This window comes from Acyrthosiphon pisum, chromosome A1, assembly GCF_005508785.2.
Source record: "Acyrthosiphon pisum isolate AL4f chromosome A1, pea_aphid_22Mar2018_4r6ur, whole genome shotgun sequence".
NCBI lineage: Eukaryota > Metazoa > Arthropoda > Insecta > Hemiptera > Aphididae > Acyrthosiphon > Acyrthosiphon pisum.
The window spans coordinates 145,566,002-145,587,416 of NC_042494.1; the positions used below are offsets into that span (position 1 = coordinate 145,566,002).

Here is a 21,415-nt window from a genome sequence, read left to right on the forward strand (position 1 = left end):
GATAAACCTGTGTTTATTATAGATCTATTGGTATGTGGACTGTAAAAGCGTAGAATAAAGGAACGACGAGAATAATAATATTATTATTTTAATTTTTATTAACGAACCAGCCGGGAAATTGGCAACACTGCGCGGCCGCGGCGATCGCTCGCTCGCCCGCGGCGCTTGTCGCGGGGGTTTGTCGTCGGTGCCCCACCAAACGGCCCACCCGCCGACCGAACGCCGACTGGAGTGCGGGACACGTCGCGCTCCCCATCCCGTTTCCCCGTCCAGTACGGACACCGATCACAACTACACACTGCACAGTGTTGGCGCGATCGCATTTCGAAGCCATTTCGCATTTGTACGGCAACTCTAGCGCGGTCCGGTGCTGGTACAGACTGCTTTTGCGTGCCAATCAACAGCCTTGCGCTTCCACCGCCCCGCCGTCCAAGTTGGTGGTCGTTACCGAGGCTTGTGTTTCGGAAGATTTTCAAACGCTCGTCTCGCTTACCGCTGTTGTGTTCCCGCCGTTCAAATTATAATATTGTTACTCCGAGTCCGACGTGCCGTCTGTTCTCGTATTTTCCCGGCGGCGCCGAAGAACTCTAAGGTAACGTAACGCATTCTGCGGCTTTCCGGCCCGCCGAAGTTCGCCCGGCGGGACGCGCGAACTATCGATGTAGTTGTAGACAAGCGACGACACACCAGAACACCCGCCGTGTACCTGCCTATGCGCGCGCCTCACAAGGTCCCCTGGCGGCACCGTACTTTTTGACCTGGCGGAGCTTTTATTCGACTTTCATTGTGTTCTCTCGAAGTCCGCTCTTTTGTGTTTTGGGCGCGAGATTTTGTACACGCACGCAGGCGAAACAGTGTTCCTCCAGCCCTACCGGACGATTGGCTTTTTTCCCTCCCTCTCGCCGCTACCACCCCTCCACAATCGTGTTTGTCACCCCATCAGTGCCCTCCCCCTGAAAACCTGATAACGCGAGCCTTTGTCCGTAAAGGTCCATTGTCTCGCAGAGTCGTCTTCCGCGCTTTGTGTGTGTCTCCTTAGTCCTTTGCTAAGCCGTACGAAAGCATTTTTCTTTCGATAACTTCTCGTTCGACTGCGTGATCTTCCCCTCGACTGTGACTGTGGTTTTGGGTTTGTCGCGCCACCAACGAACCTTCGTATTATTCGTGTCTTACTTGCTTGAGAAATTCAACGAGACGTTTTTTACATTTTTTTCGCGCAAGTATCCTACCTTTTGTGCCCATATATGTATTTTGTTTAGACGTCTCTCTGGAATCTGGATTTGTCCGGGAGACGTCGTCTATGGCTTATTATAATTTATAACGTATTCTGATCATATTTCATTTACCCGTAGCATTTGTCAAACTGAATTAGAACTATTTTTTATTTATTGTTTATCTGTATTTATTTGATACCTATGTATATACTGTGGTGAAACTCTAACACTTCATAATTTTCATCTCACCTTATTGCAAATCAATACAATCCAATATTATTTAGGGTTACTCTCATACACAATTAAATGTATTGATATGTAATAATTAATTCTTTAAAATGACCTAAACTATTCTATTTTTTTTTTTGGATAACATGGCTATATATTATTATATATTATAGGTATAACTAGTATTTTACTGTTATTTTTTTCATTTTAATTTATGATTTACTACCTATGAAAACATATTTTATTAAAGTTTATAAATTCAGTTTTCATAAATACATTTTTATTACTAACTTTTAAATTTCAAGCTATAGTAAATAATTAGTTGTTAGTTTAGTTGTATTGCCAATTACAGTTTTATTGTTACATACTTAAAATAATTTAGCATATTAAATTATTTTAGTTTTTTTAGTTATAAGTAGGAATTTTTTTACATTACATTTTGCATAAACAACTGGTTTTGACAATTTTTGTAGGTACCTAAATAAATATTTAACAATTAACAATATTTTTTACAAGACTGATTATGTTAATGATTGGTTAGTATTTAAATTATTACTACTGGATTATAGATTGGGAATATTGTGTTATCTTTTAATTCAATTTTATATGGTATGTGAATCTTTTGTACCTAACTTAACACTAATTAAATCTTAAAATCTAAATACATTATTTTTTTGAATCTATTATAATTTATTTATTATATTAATATGAGTAGGTACTTGTTTTGTGTGATTAATTCTAAAATACACTATTTTGTAAAAATAATTATATTATTATTTTTATAATGTTTATAACTAAGAATAATATAGTAGGTACCTAATATAAAATCAATTAATAAAATACAAATAAATTAAAATTTTTGTTTATTCATTATTAATATTTTAAAAAAATTGCATTTTATATAATTTTATGTTAATGGCAATATCTGCAGAGTAGAATCCTGGAATATCCATTTAACATAAGACACTGATTATTTCAAAAACTAAACTTTTTAGAAAATACATTTTTTTCACAATTTTAAGTTGTCAGAGAACATAATTTTTCTTAAAAAAATATTTAAATATTTTTTATTGTTATCATTTTTTAAATGATAATATACTTTTTTAAATTGAATTTTAGACGAGTAAGTTTTGAGTATAAGTATTTAAGGTTTTGATGAGTGAAGTGGAACAAAGAATTGAACATGAAGAAGGAGTGTTCATTTAAATATTAAATACTTAATAACTTATAAACTAAGTACTTATCCAAAATTTTTATTTTTATAGATCAAAATACTCCAAATAATGTTCTAATTCATAATGTGAAATTAAAAATATATTATGTTGTTACATTCAAAAGAGTAATAACTTAAAAAATATTTTGATAAGAAATAGTGAATTATGTAATTTTTTCCAAAAATTATGTTTTGTAACGACTTATAATTATATAATTGAAATATTTTCAAAAACGTTTGTGTTTTCTTAAATAATGAGTGTCTTGCATTAAGTGGATCATTCCGTATATTATTTTTGTATCGCCAATTATAACATAACATTGATATGTTCTATTTAACCAGATATTTAACTACTACAAAAAAAATTACAAACATTTTGAATACATGTACATATATCATCTAATTAAGGAATAGTATTGATGAAAGCCAGAATTAGTTATTTTTGCTCTTGCATTTCCATATTTACTAAATGTTGACTATTTAAATCATTTGTTTAGATCTATAAAAATTAAACAATTAACTACATTCTACCTATAAAAATCCTTATTCAAACTTCTCATCTTAGTGTGTCTTGTAACTTAATGAAAACTTTTATGGAGGTTAAGCTTAATGATTTAAAAAACTATTTTATAACTTCAGAAAAACATTAAATCTTATTAATGCTGACTTTGTTATAATAAATCAATTAATTCATTTTTTTTTTTCCATTTATGTGTTTTAGATCCAATTGTTCTACTCATACATTTTAAATTGTCTGATATTTTCAACATCAAAATTATATAAAATGGTATCTACAAGACAACAAAGTAGTAGTAGTTCTGGTTCTTCAACCAAAGTGGTTGTTATACCAAAACCTGAGAAAAATTTCAGTGTAGTCAATTTAGGCCAAAGTAGTTCTAGCCATATTAATTTGCTAGACCTTCCATATGAAATCCTTGAGAAAATCTTATCATATACCAATTTCAAACACATATCCCAACTAAGATCGGTAAGTTAATTAAATATGACTTTACATATTTCTGTTTTTAATTAAATTGTTTATTTTTTCAGATTTCCCGGCATTTCAATGTAGTGTGTAGTACTATGTTAAATTCTACTTTTCAACGTCTGCAAAACCAAATGTTAAATCGCTTTCAAATTATTAAAACCAAAATGCCCAGACGGGAATCTGCTAGGAGACAACATCCACTAGCTTGTGAATCAGATATTGTTGAAACACTTCATATGAGATTATTATTATTGCGTATGGCATTTGGTAAACACATCGAAAGAAAACATATATGTTTTTTTGCCGGAGAGGTAGTTAATAACTAATTATTGATACAATTCTAATATTTATTAAATGTGTGTATTTTTATTTCAGATTTTAGATGAAGTGTATAAAATTCTACATTATATTAAAGTTACTTCAAAGTTGGCAAGGCCATATAAAGTGACAGATGAACTATTTGACTTGTCCACAATGGCCATGGAATATTTTAGGGAAAAAATTGAACCAACTCTTCCAGAAATTCGACTTTTTGCCAATGATTATCATGAATTTCCTTCACCTTTAGGTATTTATAAAACTTCATATTGTATAGTAACACATTGAATTTATAAGACTCAAAATATTTCATTATAAATATATTTTATCTAAATAACAATAATATAAACATTTTAGGTCCACCCAATACTAGAACTATTACCAGCATGTGTTTGAGAAAACGTAGTTTAATGATACGTGAAGGTTCGGTTTCAAGTTTAGAAGGCAAACGAGCTTCATCCGAAAGTCCTCAATGTGGTTCGATGTTACGAAAAAGTGTCGGTAAAATTAAGCAAGGAATAAAAACGTAAGTCAAAATACAAATTTCTTTATAACTGTCTAATACTACTAATCCATTTGTTTCTTACTTAAAAACTAAAATTAAATGAATGTTAACGAGCTGAGTAAAATACATGTAATTCTTACCTAAAATGTATTTTAACATTTTCCATTCATGGTATACATTTCATAATATTTTGTAGCTATTAAAATATTTATACAATTTTGAACTTTTCCACTTCTTTAGTCTTATATTGTTAACATTTTTTACTACTATGCCATAATATGCATCTCCTGTAATTTACAATCTATGGGTAAGCTTTTTTTTATTTAAGTACTATGGGCATTTGATATATTTATATTTTACATACGTACATAGGTAACATTTATATCAGATTTAATATTTTTATTGCTAGTATTAAAAAATTAAAATAAAAAAACATACTATACGTGTAGCAAGTGTCTGTAAATTATATGAAAAAAAAAAATTTTTAATTATTTATTAGATAAAAAGTTTTTTGTTTATCAGGTCTTCCTGTCCCTACTCCGTGTATATATTTTATAAACAGTTTCACGTGGGAAGTACAATACAATATTTACAGCAAATTTTCATCAACATTTTCATGGAAAATCTCTAAATATTGAGAATAATGTTTTTATTTATTTTATAACAATACTGACAATACTGTAATGTTAAATAAATAAATGATAAACGCTAAAATAAAAATTCTTAATGAATGAATGGTTAGGATTGACTAGGTTGCATCTTGTGAAAAAAAAAAATGCTCAACATACAGAATGTTCTAATCTATTCATTGTGAAAACTTAGTTAAGCTACTGTTCATACCGTCTGCCTAAGTTTATCCTGTGCAATATCATGTTTATGGATAAATAATGAATGGATTGAAATCCTCTTAATTGAAAAATGCAAATCTACATTATCTCATCCATTTACAATTTATTTTTTATTAGGTCTCAAAGTTGTCATTTGGAAAGGGATTTCTTAGACTTACGGAAACAATTGCGCAAGTAAGTAAAATTTGAAATTATTATTGACATAACCATTTATTTTTATTTGTGAACTATTTCACTGCTGTTACCTACTTTTATATTGTAATCATAGATAATACATTTTTTCTACTATGGTTGGTTTGGTACTTCTTCCTGTATATTATAAGAAAAATTAAAAGAAAAAGCAAATTTAGGGAACAGTTTGCAGTGTAAAAATCAAACAGTGAAAGGGTTAATGTCTTCTAAATATACATTTTTTTTTTAAATGTATTAAAATATTAATACATCTATTTTATAGAACATCAACTCAATCTGGCAATGTGCAACGTGAGTTAAAACAATGCAAATCACAAATGGCTGAACAACATAAAACATTGGTAGAATATTCAAATAGGATGGATGAATATGATAAGAAGAATGAAGAGACAAATCGAAAATTCAGCACGTTATTACAAGTTAGTATTTAAAATTATGTTCTATAAAGTTTCATTTATTTATTTTTTTTTTCATACATGAGTGAGTCCATATAGTCCAGTATCTTTAGCTATCTCTTCTCTACTCCTTTAGACTCTTTAATTTGATTACGGTTCCCAAACATATCAAAATAAAATGACTTCTCATATGAACCACGCTACCTCAATATTATATATTATTTATCTATCTATAACCTTGAACACTATTAAACAGTTTGAAATTTCAGCTCTAGTACTAGTAAGTACTATACACACAATTATCGCATACTATATCTGGTCACTAAATATCAGTCGAGTAGTCGATTAGAATATAAAATTCATTATTACATCCATGTGCTTGAAATTCCAGTTGTTAAGTAGTGATTCATTCAATCAACATTTATTTATTTTGAAATCATGGGTCACAATTGGGCAACCATATGATAATATGGCTATAAATATATTGCCATCGATTCAATATCTGGTTTATGTTATGATTTATATATTGTATTAAAAATATGGTACACCCAAACAGTATACCTTTTATACTTGATCTTAAATTTAATAGTTTTGGCTAAAGGATCAATATTACTTTTTTCCTATTTGATTTAATTTCATCTCTTGTTTTTTTCTCATCAAAAGTAATTAATTAAACAAGCTGCTCTTTAAATTTGTGAAGATTCCATTTAGAAATATTCATTTTTGAAATTTATTCAAAATAATATTAATTATTATTTCTTACTACATTTCTCTTTTTATCAATTATTTTTGTAATGCTAAAATAAAAGCATTTTCTCGTTTAATCACCTGTAATCAATATAAATTATTGTTCTGATATTTCCAAGTTGAATTTAATTTAAAGTCTTAAGTCGTGTACTCACATCTTTGCTGTTCTAACAAGTTTTGCCAAAGTTAATGTATTATAGAAATAAATAGTTCAACTTGGTATTTTATCACCTTTTTTTATAAATAAAAAAAATGATTCTATACTTATATTACTTTTATAGGAACTCAATAAGTGCAAGACAGAAATTCAATATCTACAATCAGCATCTTCATCTTCTACACTTTCAGTTTGCTCATCCTGCAGTACTACTGCAAGTGATCTATCTTTAGTTATGGGACCACCTGCTTTAAATTCTACTACCAACGCTGTACGCACTAGATTGCATACTCAAGGAGACCAAATTCCAGAAAATACTAACGAGGATTCTGTGGAACCGAGTGAACCAGTAGTATTCGAGGAAGTAAAGAGTTCTGATGAGCAAGAACCATCCACTAGTACTGGTGTTAAACGTAAATTAGAATTGGCTATTCCCAAAGCTGCAAAACGTGTCAGGGCTGTAGCCAAAAAAGTACGCAGCATTAATAACGCTAACTAGACAATAAATAAATAAATGATAATGAAAATAATAATTTTTTATCGAAACGAATCTACCTCTCACATTCATATAGACTTAAATTGAAATTTGAAACACAAATTTTAGATAAAAATTAATATTTAGTTAAAAATCTTATCAATCACAATTTAAGTATAATTATCTTCTCCATATATAAATATAATATAGATTACATGTATAATAATTAATATATTCTACTTTGATATCCTGTTAAATATATATACATATATATTTACATATATAAATATATATATATTTAAATAATATATAATATATATATGTGCATTTATATGTGTATATGTATATTATTGATTGGGTTGTTTTTGAATTTTTACCTTGATGTCTTCCAATCAATAATTAATATTTAGTTCTACATTGTGTGCGTGATTAGGGAAGTTTCGAGTAACATTTTCTATTATCACATTTTTATTTAATTTAACAATAACGAAAAAAACTTAAGTTTATATTTTTGTTTTGCTTAATAGTGTGCATTTTAATTTTAATATCGAGAAATAACTTATTGATGATTAGGATTTTTTTTTAAATATTTATGTTCTAGTTCTCAATATTATGTTTAGTGTTCTATAGATACTGCTAAGGTATCTTATACATTTTTATCTTTTTAGTAATTATTCATGAAATGTAATTTAATTCTAATGAATAATATGTTCAATTAATTTTATCAATTTTAGACAAAAATTTTATGTATATATATTTTAAATCATTTTATTTGAATGCGACCAAATCGGAAACTATTATACTGATGCGTTTATATTCTACAACGTTTGAGACAAAATATGGTCATGCATTATTTAATTAATTTGGCAATAAAATGTATTATATAAATGGCCATCTAGATAATATAATGGTAATTTGTAACATTTGTACCAATAAGTTCAAAGACTGTCCGTTTTTATTATTATTATTATTATTATTATTATTAATTATTATTATTGAAAAAATACCTATAACATCTGTGTCACTCTCTTGGTAATTATTTTCCAAAAAATAATGATGTTATGAAATAATAACAATTTGACTATGTTGGTATTATACTTAAAAAATGTTAAATTAATTTATATTCTGTTTTATAAAGGTAATGCAAATGACAATTGGTCGTTACACTTGTATTCATAATTAATACTTAATAGTAAATAATATTACATTTTTATGCTGGCCTTAAAAAATATATTGTTTACTATTTCAGTGTATCCAGAATTTAAAGATTAAATTAAAATAAACTAAATGAAACTTTAATTTGTTGTATTTTATTTTATTTTTAAATGATTTTACTTGCATTGTAATCAGGAGGTGATTAGGACGACGAGCTACCGAGGGTAATTTTGGGCTGCTCAATTTATGGGCCAGTCATGAGTGTTTGGCCTTAATTTAATTTTATATGATACCTAAATAATAATAAAAAATATAATCGAATCAAATAATTTAACTGTGCATTAGCAGTAGCTGTAGTAAAATGTTAGAAATCTTAAAACTCTGTGGACTGATATACTTGCCTATTCGGTGCTGTAAGTAATACTCTATTTACACTATAAAACTTCTCAAGCAGCTTCACCGTATATAATTTTATTTCAGGATCAAAATATGAATTTTATTTAATCTAAATTAAATAAATCTATACAATTTTTAAAATTTATTCATATTCAATCCTATTAGTTCCGGCGTCCAAGCATGACGGCGCTGATCAAGGTAGTACAACGTACACCGCACATGCGCACTAGATGATACAATACTCTGTATATTACTGTATATAATATATATATATATATCACTTTAGCGCAAACCGCAACACCCATCCGCATCCCGCCTGGATGAACCATCTATTAGTATAAGCCATAAGGTCTATGGTTGTGTTTTTAGTTCTCAGATAAGATTAGCTGATACTCTTACGAATTGCTATTTGTGAAATAAAAATTACAAATGGGTGAACAAATTTAAAATTAAAAGTTAGTTTTGGCGAGTTAACAAATGAATAATAATATTTTGATATATTGTATCTCCTAACACGTTGACTGCCACGAGCCCGCCGGCGACCCAACACGGATGTGTAATTGTGGAGCTATGGTATAAAAAACAGAGCATTACTGTAATGCACTCATGTGTATTTATATATAGGAGAGTCCAATCGAAATTTTGAATATAGCATTATAATCGGAAAGACCTGAATAATACAAATTTTAAATAAAAATATTTGGGTCGCCGGCGGTCAATATTACTCGAAGTACATCTATCATTAAAGATATAATAGTTTTTTTTTTTTTTTAGTTATTCGTTTTTTTCCCCTGGACGCCATGGTGTCATTATAAAATTTTTATCTCCACGCCATCAAAAAATAAAGTGTATTGAATACAATGAGAGGTTTGAATTGCCGGCGACTCAAGCGGCCCCTGAAGAATAATTCAGTTTGGGTCACTGGCGACCCAAATGGCTGCACATTAACGCATCAGTGTTGGGTCGCCGGCGGGCTCGTGGCAGTCAACGTGTTAATTAATATGTAAATAATCGCAAAAATTAATTTAGAGGAATTAATGTAATTATTATAAGAACATAGTCTATAATACACTTAATGTGTATTTGTGTATTATATCTTAGAACGTTTTATTGAGTTTATTTTCAACATGAATACTAAAGAAAAAAACAGTCACATTATATTATATTTTATAATATATTCTTATTTTATTTACAATATCAAATTTCTCATTCACTAGGTTTTAACTGTTTATTCAGTCTTGTGTCTTCTTGGGGTTGAGAATCATCATCAAATAAATCTTTGACAGTAACTAATCTATTTGAATTTTTTATTTGATGCTGAATTTCAAAAACTATTTGGCTTTTTTTGTTAACGTCAAAACCTTTGAATAGATCTAATAAGTTGAATGAGTTTGTATTCATTAAAGAAGAATCTATTGTCCATGCAGCATTTCTTAGTTCTATTCTGAACCTCTCCACTTCTTCTGAACTAATATTTTTACTAACATTAAAATGGACTTCTAACGGATTGACAATGTATAAGGCACTATATTCAGGCTTATTGATTGTTTTTCCAAAATTTAATGATATCGCATTTGTATTAAAATCAAATGATGCAAAATATTCAAAAAAACCTAATAAAAGTTGGTCTAAGGTTTTTTTATTTTCAACTACTCTGGGAAGTTTTGATGCATCTCTGAGGAACGTACAGTTGATACCTTCATTTGTGATTCGGACATCATTGTTTCTAGCTTGCTTCACTAGTGTCTGAATATCAGGAATGATTTTTTCTTGTTGCAAGTAAAATAACACTAAAAGTGTTAATGAAAAGTTGGTTATCCATCTTCCTGGTGTATCATTTGTTAAATTGATCTCTTTGGCCCACATTTTTACAGTAAAAACTAAAGGCCTAACCCTGTAGTCAAAATTACCAAAAATGTACAAAAGTTCAGACATATTTACAGCTGTTTCATTTGAGACTGCTAGATCACATTCAACACCAACGAAATCTTGTGAATACTTGACAATCGGTACCCTTGCTTGAGTAATTCGCTTCACTCTTGAACAACCAGGTAAAAATAACTGCAACAAGTCACCCAGTATTTCAATATTTCGCTGTGTTTGTGTCCGACCGTTTGACACACATTTTCCATGATAAATCAATCGACTAGTTTCATTTTCTGTGGTTTGACTGTCCATTATAACTAAGTCAATGTCTGAGCCAATCTTACCAAAACTATTTACTGATGATCCAAAAGGTAATACTCTTGACAGAGGAAAAATACCTTTAAGTGCATTTTCAATTTGCATTGCTGTTAGAAACCTCAATCTTGTACCAATATCATTCAGCTGAGTGCGTTTCAATAATAATAACATCTGATTAGACAATGAATCAAGTTGGTTTAGTTCAATATCTTTAATATTTGGCTCTATCATTGTTTGATTGGCTTGAAATGGAAAATTAAATTTATTGTCAACAATTGATAATTTTGAATTTTTCTTACTTGCATTTGAACGAAACCAAAGGAATGGCGATCTAACAGCAATTACGTTTGAATCTTTAATATGTGTACTTTGGTCAAGCAATGAATTCACTGATGATTGGTCTTCAAATTCAGTAAGCACAAAATGATTTGAACCGGCTAGTTGATAGTGAAATATGTTTTTTATTGAACCAAATTTCGAGCAATATGAATGTAGATCAGAACATGAATTTTCCGAAGAAACCTGCACCAAGACGCTGCATTTTGACTGAGAACGACGTTCACATATAAATTTATCATACAATACAAATGAATTTAAGTCATTGCTAGTATTTGATTCATAACGTATGACACGGTGTTGCTTCATTAAATGCTCATGTAAGTTACACAGACGTCTTAATGAACAAGTTTTATTCATTTTTAATGTCAATTTAACTATGAGAGTTTAACATATTTAAATACTTTCAAAACGTTAAAAAATAAATTACATTTAAATGAAAATTCGTAAATTATAAAAATTAAATCCTTCTTGTTTCCACAGTCATGTTTTACTTCTAGCTTTCTTGCCTTTTGATAAGGCATAATAATTGATAACTGATATCAACCACGTGATAGAAAAATAATAATTATTGGTATGAACCACGGTTTAAGATATATATAAGAACATATTATATAAACCACAGATATGTATAATAACTAGATACCAGACTTCTTCTTATCAATGACGTTGGCAGCCATTTACAACTAGGGCAAAATAGTATTATCAGTATATATGTATATATAAGTAAATATGTATATGAATAAATGTAAACATTGCCAAAGTTGCAAATGGCGTCGGGCATCATAATTTAATAATGTTGTTGTATATGGAGTCGGGTATCTAGTTATTATACATATCTGTGATATAAACATACAATCATTTAACAAATAGTTTGATAAATCGATGGTTTAGAATCAACCAGCTTATTCGCGAACCTTCCGCAGTTGCCTTTGTCAAGAACTCATTTTTGTTTATAAATCCATTGCTCATATTATATTCCCACTTATTTAACCAAGTTGTAGCGGTTCTTAAAGTCTATAGAAAAATAATTTTTCTAAACAACAAATATTATTTTACAGATAGCCAAAACCAAAACTAAAAGTAAAACTGAGTATAATCTACAGGAAAAAATTAAATTAAAAACGGTTTGATGTTAATAGAACTGTTCAAATACTACTACTAAAATACTTTACCACTTTGGTTAGTACACTTTATCTGAAACACAAATTAATGATTTAGTTGTAATATGTTATTACATTTTTTATTAAAATAAAAATATAGTAGTAGTAGTAAAAATAAATTTATTATTTAACTATAAGTACACATAATATTTTGCATTCAACATAAATCCACAGGTTGTGCATGCAACACATAAAAAAACCTGTAAATCTTTGCTATTTTTTCTAATGCCTTCAGCAGAAAATCGGCGGTTTAGGACATCAAACATATTGTTTAAGGTAATAGCAAATAATTCACTTTCATGAGAATCTTGTAAAGCTTTTAATCCTTTTTCTCTATAAAACTTCATGCCTACTGCTACAGAAGAACTAAATAACTATAAATAAAGTTTTTAATTAATATCGACATTTTCTAATACATTATAAATTATAATTTATAACTATTGTGTATAAGGTTTTATAGTATTGACCATTGTTAAGAATATAAATAATTTTACCTGAGTTGCATACTTAACCTTCATCTTTGAAAAATTATTGAGCTTCATTTGAAAATAAATCATGGAAATCACTCCATTTTATTTATGGTTTTGATGGATGTATCTATAAAAAAATAAAAGTATTGTTTGTTATTATACATACTTATTACTTATTGGTAATTACTTACTCTTAACTGTTTGTTAGTGTTCAAACGGTTGCGTATAGTTTTCATTAAATGCGGTACATCGGCAAATACAAAAACTTTCCGTGTATTATCAAATGGATTTTCAAAATGATTTTTAAATCCTTCAATACTTGGACATATCCCCAGTTCTTTCCACATAGATCTTTTGGTACTGGCCCCATCGCTTGTAAGCCCAACGACTTGACCACCAGCATCCTCGAGTAACATAATTGCTTTGATGACTAGCTTTGCCAAATCAATGCCTATTGGAAATAAAATATTGAAATTGAGAAAATAAAATTCAAATAGTATGTACATCACCTTTAACTGGCCCTTTCGAAGTAAACACTGCAATTGGTTGGGTACAATTTTCTGCAAGGCTTTGCCACATTAACACAAGTCTATGATCGGCTTTATCAGCTTTTTTACAATCTTCTTGTACTTCATCACTAAAATCTTCAAGACCAGAATATGTAAGGGTTCTACTATTTACAGCTATACTTGATCTTAAAAAAATTTCATCTAAGACAAGTATACCCTTTTTTTGATATTCTGTTTTCACAGAAAATTTCTTTTTAAATAATTTGAAAAAATTAATGTCAAAGCCACAACCAATTTTTATTGCCAATAAGTGTTTTCTTATTGTGTTCACACATGGAAGTGGTATTATGTTCTGTTCTCTTAAAAATTTGTATCCACTTGGTGATCTACATTATTTATAATCAATTAATGGTATCATTAATATTTAATATTGTTTTGAATTAATGTTAATGGTAAATTAGATAAATGATTTACCTTATTTGGAACAACTGACACAACATCATCCAATTTTCACTATACCTCCGTCCTTTGGAGTTTTTTGTTTTAGCTGCGGCAAAAATGTCTTAAATAAGTTCACCCTGGATATCATTTACACCAGAATTAGCTAATAATTCTTTTAAAGAAGTATCTGAAACATTTTGCATCTGAAGATGCACATCACTTAAAGCATTTTTCAACCTTTTTATTTCTTTTAAGGTTCTATTATTTTTTTTTTTAATATTTTTTTGTGTTAATTGTATAATCTTAATGCGCTTTTGCTTTCGTGGAGATTAATAACTATCAACTGGTTTATTATGTTTCAACCTTAATAGTTTTTGCCTCATGGAATAATACAGTTTCTTACACGAATTACAAATATCACTAACAGAAACAAACAAATTTATTAAAATCATAAAACTAATAACCACATCCTACAATTTACCGTATTTTATTAGATGCAATTTTAGTGCATTGTGCATGCCGAAAACGTTCATGAGTTTCAAAATATTGATCTGTACTAAATATAGATTTAACTTTTTGAAAATCTCTTTTGTTAGTTAAGCCAGGGCACACCTTCAAATTTTCAAAAGCAATTAACATATATTTTCAAGATCCTCAACCGTTTCTAATTTATAGATACTTAAAATGTTAGTCATATCAAATAGTTCTCCAAATAAATGAAAATATATATCAGAATCTGTAATGTAAAAAAGTATTAATACATCCTGAGATCTAAATTAAATTTAAATTATATTTCAATGTCAATTTGATATCATAATATACTTAGTAATACATCATAGTGTTGATGACATTAACAAAATAAAAAGACAAATTTTTACCTTCAGAAATAACCAATTGTTTTTCAATTGAGCGACTGTAATTTATACCATATAAACTAAGTTTATAGAAAGGAATTATTTTTTTTCTCTCCGTTCAAATTAATATCAAAACACCATTTAGATGGAATATTTACTGATGATACATTTTCAAAAATTATTTTAAAAAATGTCACAACTTCATTGTCAACATGTAATTATATACAAATAACTTGTCTAGTTAATTATCAATAATTTAATAAATAGTTACCTCAGCATGCTGAATTTCATATGATTGAGAATCAGGTGTATTTTCAAATTTGAAGTATGTATGATCATGTTGTACACAATGTACATTATTGTTTGAAAAAATTAATCTTCATTGATTTTCAATATTTCCACTGGTATTGCACCAGCTTTAAGCTTTGGTCTTTTTAAGCAAATCTAAAAATAATTGAAAAATATTAAAAGAAAACTGTGGTTTAAAAGCAAATGAATCTTTGTCTGATGACGTGTACTCACAGAATATTTACTCGCACCAACACCAGATTCCCATGTTGCAGTAATATCATCTGGATCAAAGTGAGTAGCACATATCTTGAATTATGGTTTAAATTCATATTTAGTGCTATTTCCCATTTATTTTTTGAATTTTTAGGCACGCTAAATAAGGATTCATTGCGATATACACAATCTTTGACACAACACTTTGGCATTATTCAACAATTGGAGATTATAATAATTAAAAAAATATTAAATACTCTTAAGATAAATAAGCCACTAGCCCACATTTACAAATTAAAATTATTCAAAACAATAAAATTAAAATAATTGTAATATTTTTTTATTTTGGCGGCGTTTTCTGTAATCTTTATTATTTACCGGTGTCTGATAGTATGATCACAAATCACTATACTGATAGGATAGTTTTCGGGTTTGCCGCTAGGGTTCACTACAATCTAGTTCTACGCGAGTCTTATCGTAAAACATATAGAACGGTCCATGTGATATACCTAAGCAATTTAATATGGGAGTTGTGCATAGACCTTTTACCATAGACATATAAATAAAATTATATATATATATATAACACATATATATATATATATTTATATGACATATAAATATTTATTAATATGTCTATGCCTTTTACTGAGTATAAGGTCTATGGAGTTGTGCAACCACAGAATAGATGAAATAATCTATTCTATCATCTATTCTGTGGTGCAAACAGTATATCTTAAACCGTGGTATGAACCATGGCTAAATTTATTTAGCCATGGTTAAATGTACATTTCCCCCCCAGACATTCCCCTACCCGGTATATTTTCGATGCGGACATTTCCCCCCCCCCCCTCAATTTTTCTTTAAAGTTTATTATTGACTAATAATATTTATTTATTTATTTATTTATTTAGATATATTTTACGCCAATCGGCAGTTAACAATATTATTTATTATTTAATATGAAATTATTTTTTTTTTCATAAATATAATAGTTCTATCCACTGAGCTACTTAAAAAAAAATAAGCATAAAATAAAATATAATTAATAATTTAAAAATAAAAATAAATAGCTAAAAATTCCGACTTAAAATTGATACATTTTGTAAAAAAAACATTTGATATATCGGGGAGGAATGTCCTACTACACCGAAAACAGTTGGGGGAAAATGTCCGTGATTCGTTTGGACCATATCGTTTACATGGTTCATTATCCCGGTGCGGGATAATGTAAGATAATTTTAAACCGGTCCAGTGCCGGATCTTGAGCTCTGAGGGTCCTGGTCACTGGTGCAAGAGAAAATTTAGTGGCCCCCTTGAAAAAAAATTTACAGTATTACACCATTAGGTATATTTTTACTATAAATCAAACTGCATTATACATTTATAACTATATTTTAACATATAGGTAATATATTATTTAAGAGTAATCTTTTTTTTTTTTTTTTTATTAAAAATAAAGTATATTTACAATCTATACATAAGTGTATAATGAGTAAGTGTGGTGACAGAGTAAATAAGTAATATATAAAAAAAAAGTAACAAGAGAAGGAAGGCTCCCAGTAGTGCCACCTGACCAGAAATTAGAGTAATCTTAAATAATAAATAATTTTTTTAACATAATTATTACATAAATATCTAGGATATTCTATTATATAAGAAATATCTTTTCTCGATTTTGCTTTGGCAAAATTGTCAATTATATTCTCAATATTTAGATTTTTAGGTCGTTCTATTTCTATATTTAAAATTGCTATATTAGATAAACGCACTCGTCCACATGCGTTTCTTAAGTAATTTTTTATTAGTTTAAGTTTGGAAAATGAATGTCTGCTCCTGCCAGAGTGATTGCTGGCATTATAAGAAAAATGATGCAATCTCCTAAAGGCTAAAACGTCTAGAAAACTACGTAGGTATATACTCAATAAATCGTTATACTAAACTTATTTATATATTATTTTTAGTCTTTTAGATTTCATCTTTTATAACTGTTTTTTAAGTTACCTAGCATTAGTCGTGGAAAGTCCGAATTAATAACATCATTAATTCTTTACGTAATATATTGAACCAAAACCGTATGATGCTTTGATACCAAATTTTATTTTCATTCGAAAATCATTTCGACGGGTCGGCGAAGTACCTATACCTACTATTACGAAAAAAACAATGTGGTGTTCATACATCAACAATAAAAAAAACTATAATTATTATTATTATTGTTTTGAATTCTGAGTCGAGCGATGAATGAATTGATTTTATAATAATGTGTCCGTGTTTTCTTAAATTCATTTTTGTCATATCTGCACCGAAAGTTTGGTTTTCGACCACGGTTGAAGCGTTCGAAAGCAACCTTTTTCCGTCCAGCGGGCGGAAAAGAGGAAATCCCCAAATGTGCCAGGCGGAAAAGAAGAAATCCCCAAAAGTGCCGGCCGCCGAGTGCGTATCCCCTGCACAACCAGAAACTAAAATGTATACCTACCACGGTCCTTCCAAAACATAAACTTTTAGTTACATCTTAAATTTATAGTATAACCTCCTTGCATGACGCAATAATTTGACAGTGCCCCTATTTTTATTTTTTTTACAAATTTACATACATTCTTAATGTAAAATGTAAATTTTGTGTAATATGAAAAGTGTAATATTTAAATGTATTTTTAAACATATTTTGTAGAATAGTCTATAATTGTTGCATAGATCCCTGCATAACCTTTTCCATGAATGCAGAGGCGTGACAAAAAATAGTATGTGTGGCTCACTTCCCGCCCTTGCCACACAATATACTATTTTCTTCTTTTATGACATTTTGGGGCAGAAAAATTGTCACCACTCCGGTAAACGTATACTCTCACGTGGCCAATATACCTTCAATGTATTTCATTGACATTTGGTACGTAACAAAAAAATGTTATTTAATATTTTTTGTGAATCCCATGTGAACACGATGATATTCATTGGGGTCATTATTCTGTTGAAATAAATAAAACCGTACTCTTTAAAATGAAAAATAAGGAACAACATTTTACTGTGTATAGAAGAAATAATTTTATTACATAATCTCATGAAAGATAGAAAATCAATGCTTAGTGCTTTAAAATTTTGAACGCCGAAAAATGAAATATATTATATTATTATATGATACAAAAAAGTAGCAAAAAACAAGAAATAATAATTTAAATGAAAAAAAAAGGCATCGGACAAGACGAGGCGATGTGGGGGGGTGGGGGGTACGTAATGGCGAGTTGGTGATGCTGATGATATTGGTAACTGGTAAATGGCCACTGGTCACCTCTACAACGTTTTCACAGGCTGTCCTGCGGGGCGGACGAGGGTCGCGGGCGCGTTTGCTCGAGACGCTAAGACGACCATGGCAGCGGGTGAATCCCGGCCACGACGGCTGCGAGAGCGACGATAGTTGGCGACGGCAGGCTATATTAGTGCGCGATGTCGTGTGCTGCTTGACGGTGCTGTACGTGCTAAAGACGACTGTTGTGCCGGCGACGACGGTGACCTGCAAAGCTCGGAGCGAGCTAGCGACTATAATCTCGGTGCAGCTGCGGAATCGGCAACATTGCAATTCGGCCGGCGCGGAATCGGACCACTGGGCGAAAAGGAGAGAGAATCTGCGGACAGCATCTCCGTGGTTTTCGCCCTGGCGTCTCCGTCGGCACCGCGGTGTCTTCTGCAGCCGATGATCACGGAGTCGCGTACCACCACGAAACGTTTCGTTTCCTCGAGTCCGGCGCTACTGACGTCCGTGGTATTCTTAACCACGCTGTAATTATATAGTCATCCGTCACTCACCCACCGTGAGCTCTGAGGTCTCCGTCGTCGCCGTCACGAGTCATTTTCGTTTTCGTGCAGCACTGCATTCGTCACTGAGCAGGTACGGTCGGGGACGGCTTCGTTGTCCGCGCTGGTACCGCTAGCCTCCGTCGTCAGGTCGTCGTCGCTCCCGGACCGAAGCAGCCGGGTGCCCGCCGCGCCACCAGAGGGTCTCGCGTGTCTCAGCGACCTCGAGCGCGCAACGTCCGCGATTTCGTCGCGCTACCGCAGGATGGCCGGAGAACGTGTATCGGTGACTTACCTCCGATCACCACCTAAATGTGCACTGTCACGTACCTATTACCTCGACCCCACGTCGCCTCACCTTGTCCGCTGCCCTCAGCCAGGGGGGAAACTTTCGGACGGTTTCACTTCGGGGGACAACCATAGGCGTGCGCACGGGGTGAGCCGCTCGACCAGAATCTTTTTAGGGGCATAGTAAAATGTTTGCCTATACTTATTATAAATTATAATAACATGTTTGAAACTTTTATCTGTAGTGAAATTAATTAATTTTATTCATCTAACAAATACATTGTGTACAAAATATGTACTATGATTAAATACATTAATAAGTTGGTTATAATTTATAAATAGTATACATATACATAGTATTTATTTAATATTAAGATAAGCCGAGTGCGGACGACCGTAGATGTATAATTGCTCCACGGAAAAACCTATATCTACTTTTATCGCTTTCAAATAGAAGGCCGCAAACAGACTGACCTCTCATTTCTCAATAATCTATTCACTATTCAGTATGTTCAGTTGTTCACTATTTAGTATTTACTGTTGTCACTCAGTCACTACACACTGGTCTGTTAGTGTTTACTGTTAAATAATATTTATTTTAAAATTCGGTGAATTAATATGATGAGACATTATTATAATTCATTTTATTCTTGCCAATATCGGTCGTATTTTTATCGTTTTAATTTTAAGATTAAAAATATATGTCTAGAAATTAGCACATATTATATGTTGTGTGCACATTCAACTTGATTATATTTTTACATTTAAATATTACACTTTTCATATTACACAAAATTTACATTTTACATTAAGAATGTATGTAAATGTGTAAAAAAAATAAAAATAGGGGCACTGTCAAAATATTGGGGCACTAATTCTACCAGGCTCGACCGGAAACTGAAGTCTGCGCACGCCTATGGGGACAACAACACAACGCGTGTGCGGCTCTCGTTAGTCCTCTCCACGCAGAGGAGATAACTCTCGCCGTTCCACTGCGCGTGTTTCTGTTTTGACCCCCGGGTCCAGCCAACAGATCAAGATTCCAAGACTGTTTTTGACTTCTAGTCCCCTGGCTGGTGTGGTGCCCCTCGTCTCGGCAACCTAGCTCCTTTTCCGCGGCTTCCTGCACCGTTGGCGCGCCATCACGTCGTCTCCGATCAGTTCAACCGGTCTTGCAGCTTTGCAAGATTTGTCGGCCGTTTAAAAGGCGTTGAACGGAACATAGTCGTCGCCCGCGAAGCGTGTCGCATTTAACAAAAGTCCCTCTAGGTCCCCGATGATCGGTTCCTCGTCGATGTCGTCAAATCTGCTAAGTTCTTCTTCCATTATTTCGTATTCGACGTTGCTGATGATCTTTCCCAAGATGTACTTGATAGTTGTCTCGATTGTCATTTCGTCATTATGCGATGCAGCCATTTTTTACAGGTTTTTTGTCCGCGTATAGGTGTCAGAGTTGCAAATGTGCCGATTTCCGGATTTCTTCCTGGGCCGTCGACGATGATTTAAAACAAACATCGTTTATTAGTAGCCAGCGAGTACGCCACCACATTATTAATCGACCGGCATCAGCTGGATTTCGGGCCTGTTTATTTTTCCAAACGTCATTATTATTATTGGTATACTATTATATTAACTCTAACGCTGTATACTTACGCAGAGGTATACTATAATAATGTATTATATTATTATATACTGTTGTATATACTCGTTATATACTTTTATAGGTAAGGTTTTTAGATTCCGAACGGAACGACACAATGCGTATTGCGGTTTTACAAATATTGTTTTTTGTGTATTTGTTGTGGTACTGGTATATATTGTGTTTTATAGTAGAAAAAATGCATTGATCTTTAACGTTGGGGATGATTTCCGATTAAATTGGATCTAGTTGGTACTATTATTTTAAAAGGTGAAATTGCAGAAAATTAAAAGTTCTTTTCTTAATAATATTAGGAAAAACGACAAAAAATGAGGGAAAATCTCTTTATGATCATCTTCCATGTTATTATTATATATATTGTATAATTTTCAAATGGCTATTTT

The 21,415-nt window shown here is 31.0% G+C and overlaps 3 protein-coding genes across 5 annotated transcripts; 1 reads left to right on the plus strand and 2 right to left on the minus strand.

Annotated features, from left to right (window-relative positions):
• The first annotated feature begins 242 nt into the window (after positions 1-242).
• On the plus strand, positions 243-7,390 carry LOC100166898 (F-box only protein 28). Of its 2 annotated transcripts, none has more exons than XM_001943344.5 (8): positions 243-592; positions 3,377-3,643; positions 3,706-3,954; positions 4,019-4,211; positions 4,319-4,487; positions 5,432-5,488; positions 5,769-5,925; positions 6,930-7,390. In XM_001943344.5, the coding sequence occupies exons 2-8, from the start codon at positions 3,440-3,442 to the stop codon at positions 7,302-7,304; spliced, it is 1,404 nt and encodes a 467-aa protein (XP_001943379.1). In that variant the 5' UTR covers positions 243-592; positions 3,377-3,439; the 3' UTR covers positions 7,305-7,390. The 2 variants fall into 2 exon arrangements, with proteins under 2 accessions (XP_001943379.1, XP_029344378.1); XM_029488518.1 differs by lacking the exon at positions 243-592 and adding an exon at positions 640-1,216.
• A 2,576-nt stretch (positions 7,391-9,966) lies between these two features.
• Positions 9,967-11,866, minus strand: LOC100168288 (poly(A) RNA polymerase, mitochondrial). Its single transcript, XM_029488519.1, has one exon. It carries the CDS (start codon positions 11,709-11,711, stop codon positions 10,038-10,040), a length of 1,674 nt encoding a protein of 557 aa, XP_029344379.1. The 5' UTR covers positions 11,712-11,866; the 3' UTR covers positions 9,967-10,037.
• A 684-nt stretch (positions 11,867-12,550) lies between these two features.
• On the minus strand, positions 12,551-14,661 carry LOC107883715. 2 transcript variants are annotated; one of them, XM_029488520.1, is made up of 5 exons: positions 14,416-14,661; positions 13,968-14,354; positions 13,494-13,879; positions 13,176-13,435; positions 12,551-13,111 (listed from the first exon to the last, which is right to left on the minus strand). In XM_029488520.1, exons 2-5 carry the CDS (start codon positions 13,994-13,996, stop codon positions 13,091-13,093), a joined length of 696 nt encoding a protein of 231 aa, XP_029344380.1. In that variant the 5' UTR covers positions 13,997-14,354; positions 14,416-14,661; the 3' UTR covers positions 12,551-13,090. The 2 variants fall into 2 exon arrangements, with proteins under 2 accessions (XP_029344380.1, XP_016659774.2); XM_016804285.2 differs by having other exon boundaries at positions 13,968-14,661.
• Between the last annotated feature and the right edge of the window lie 6,754 nt (positions 14,662-21,415).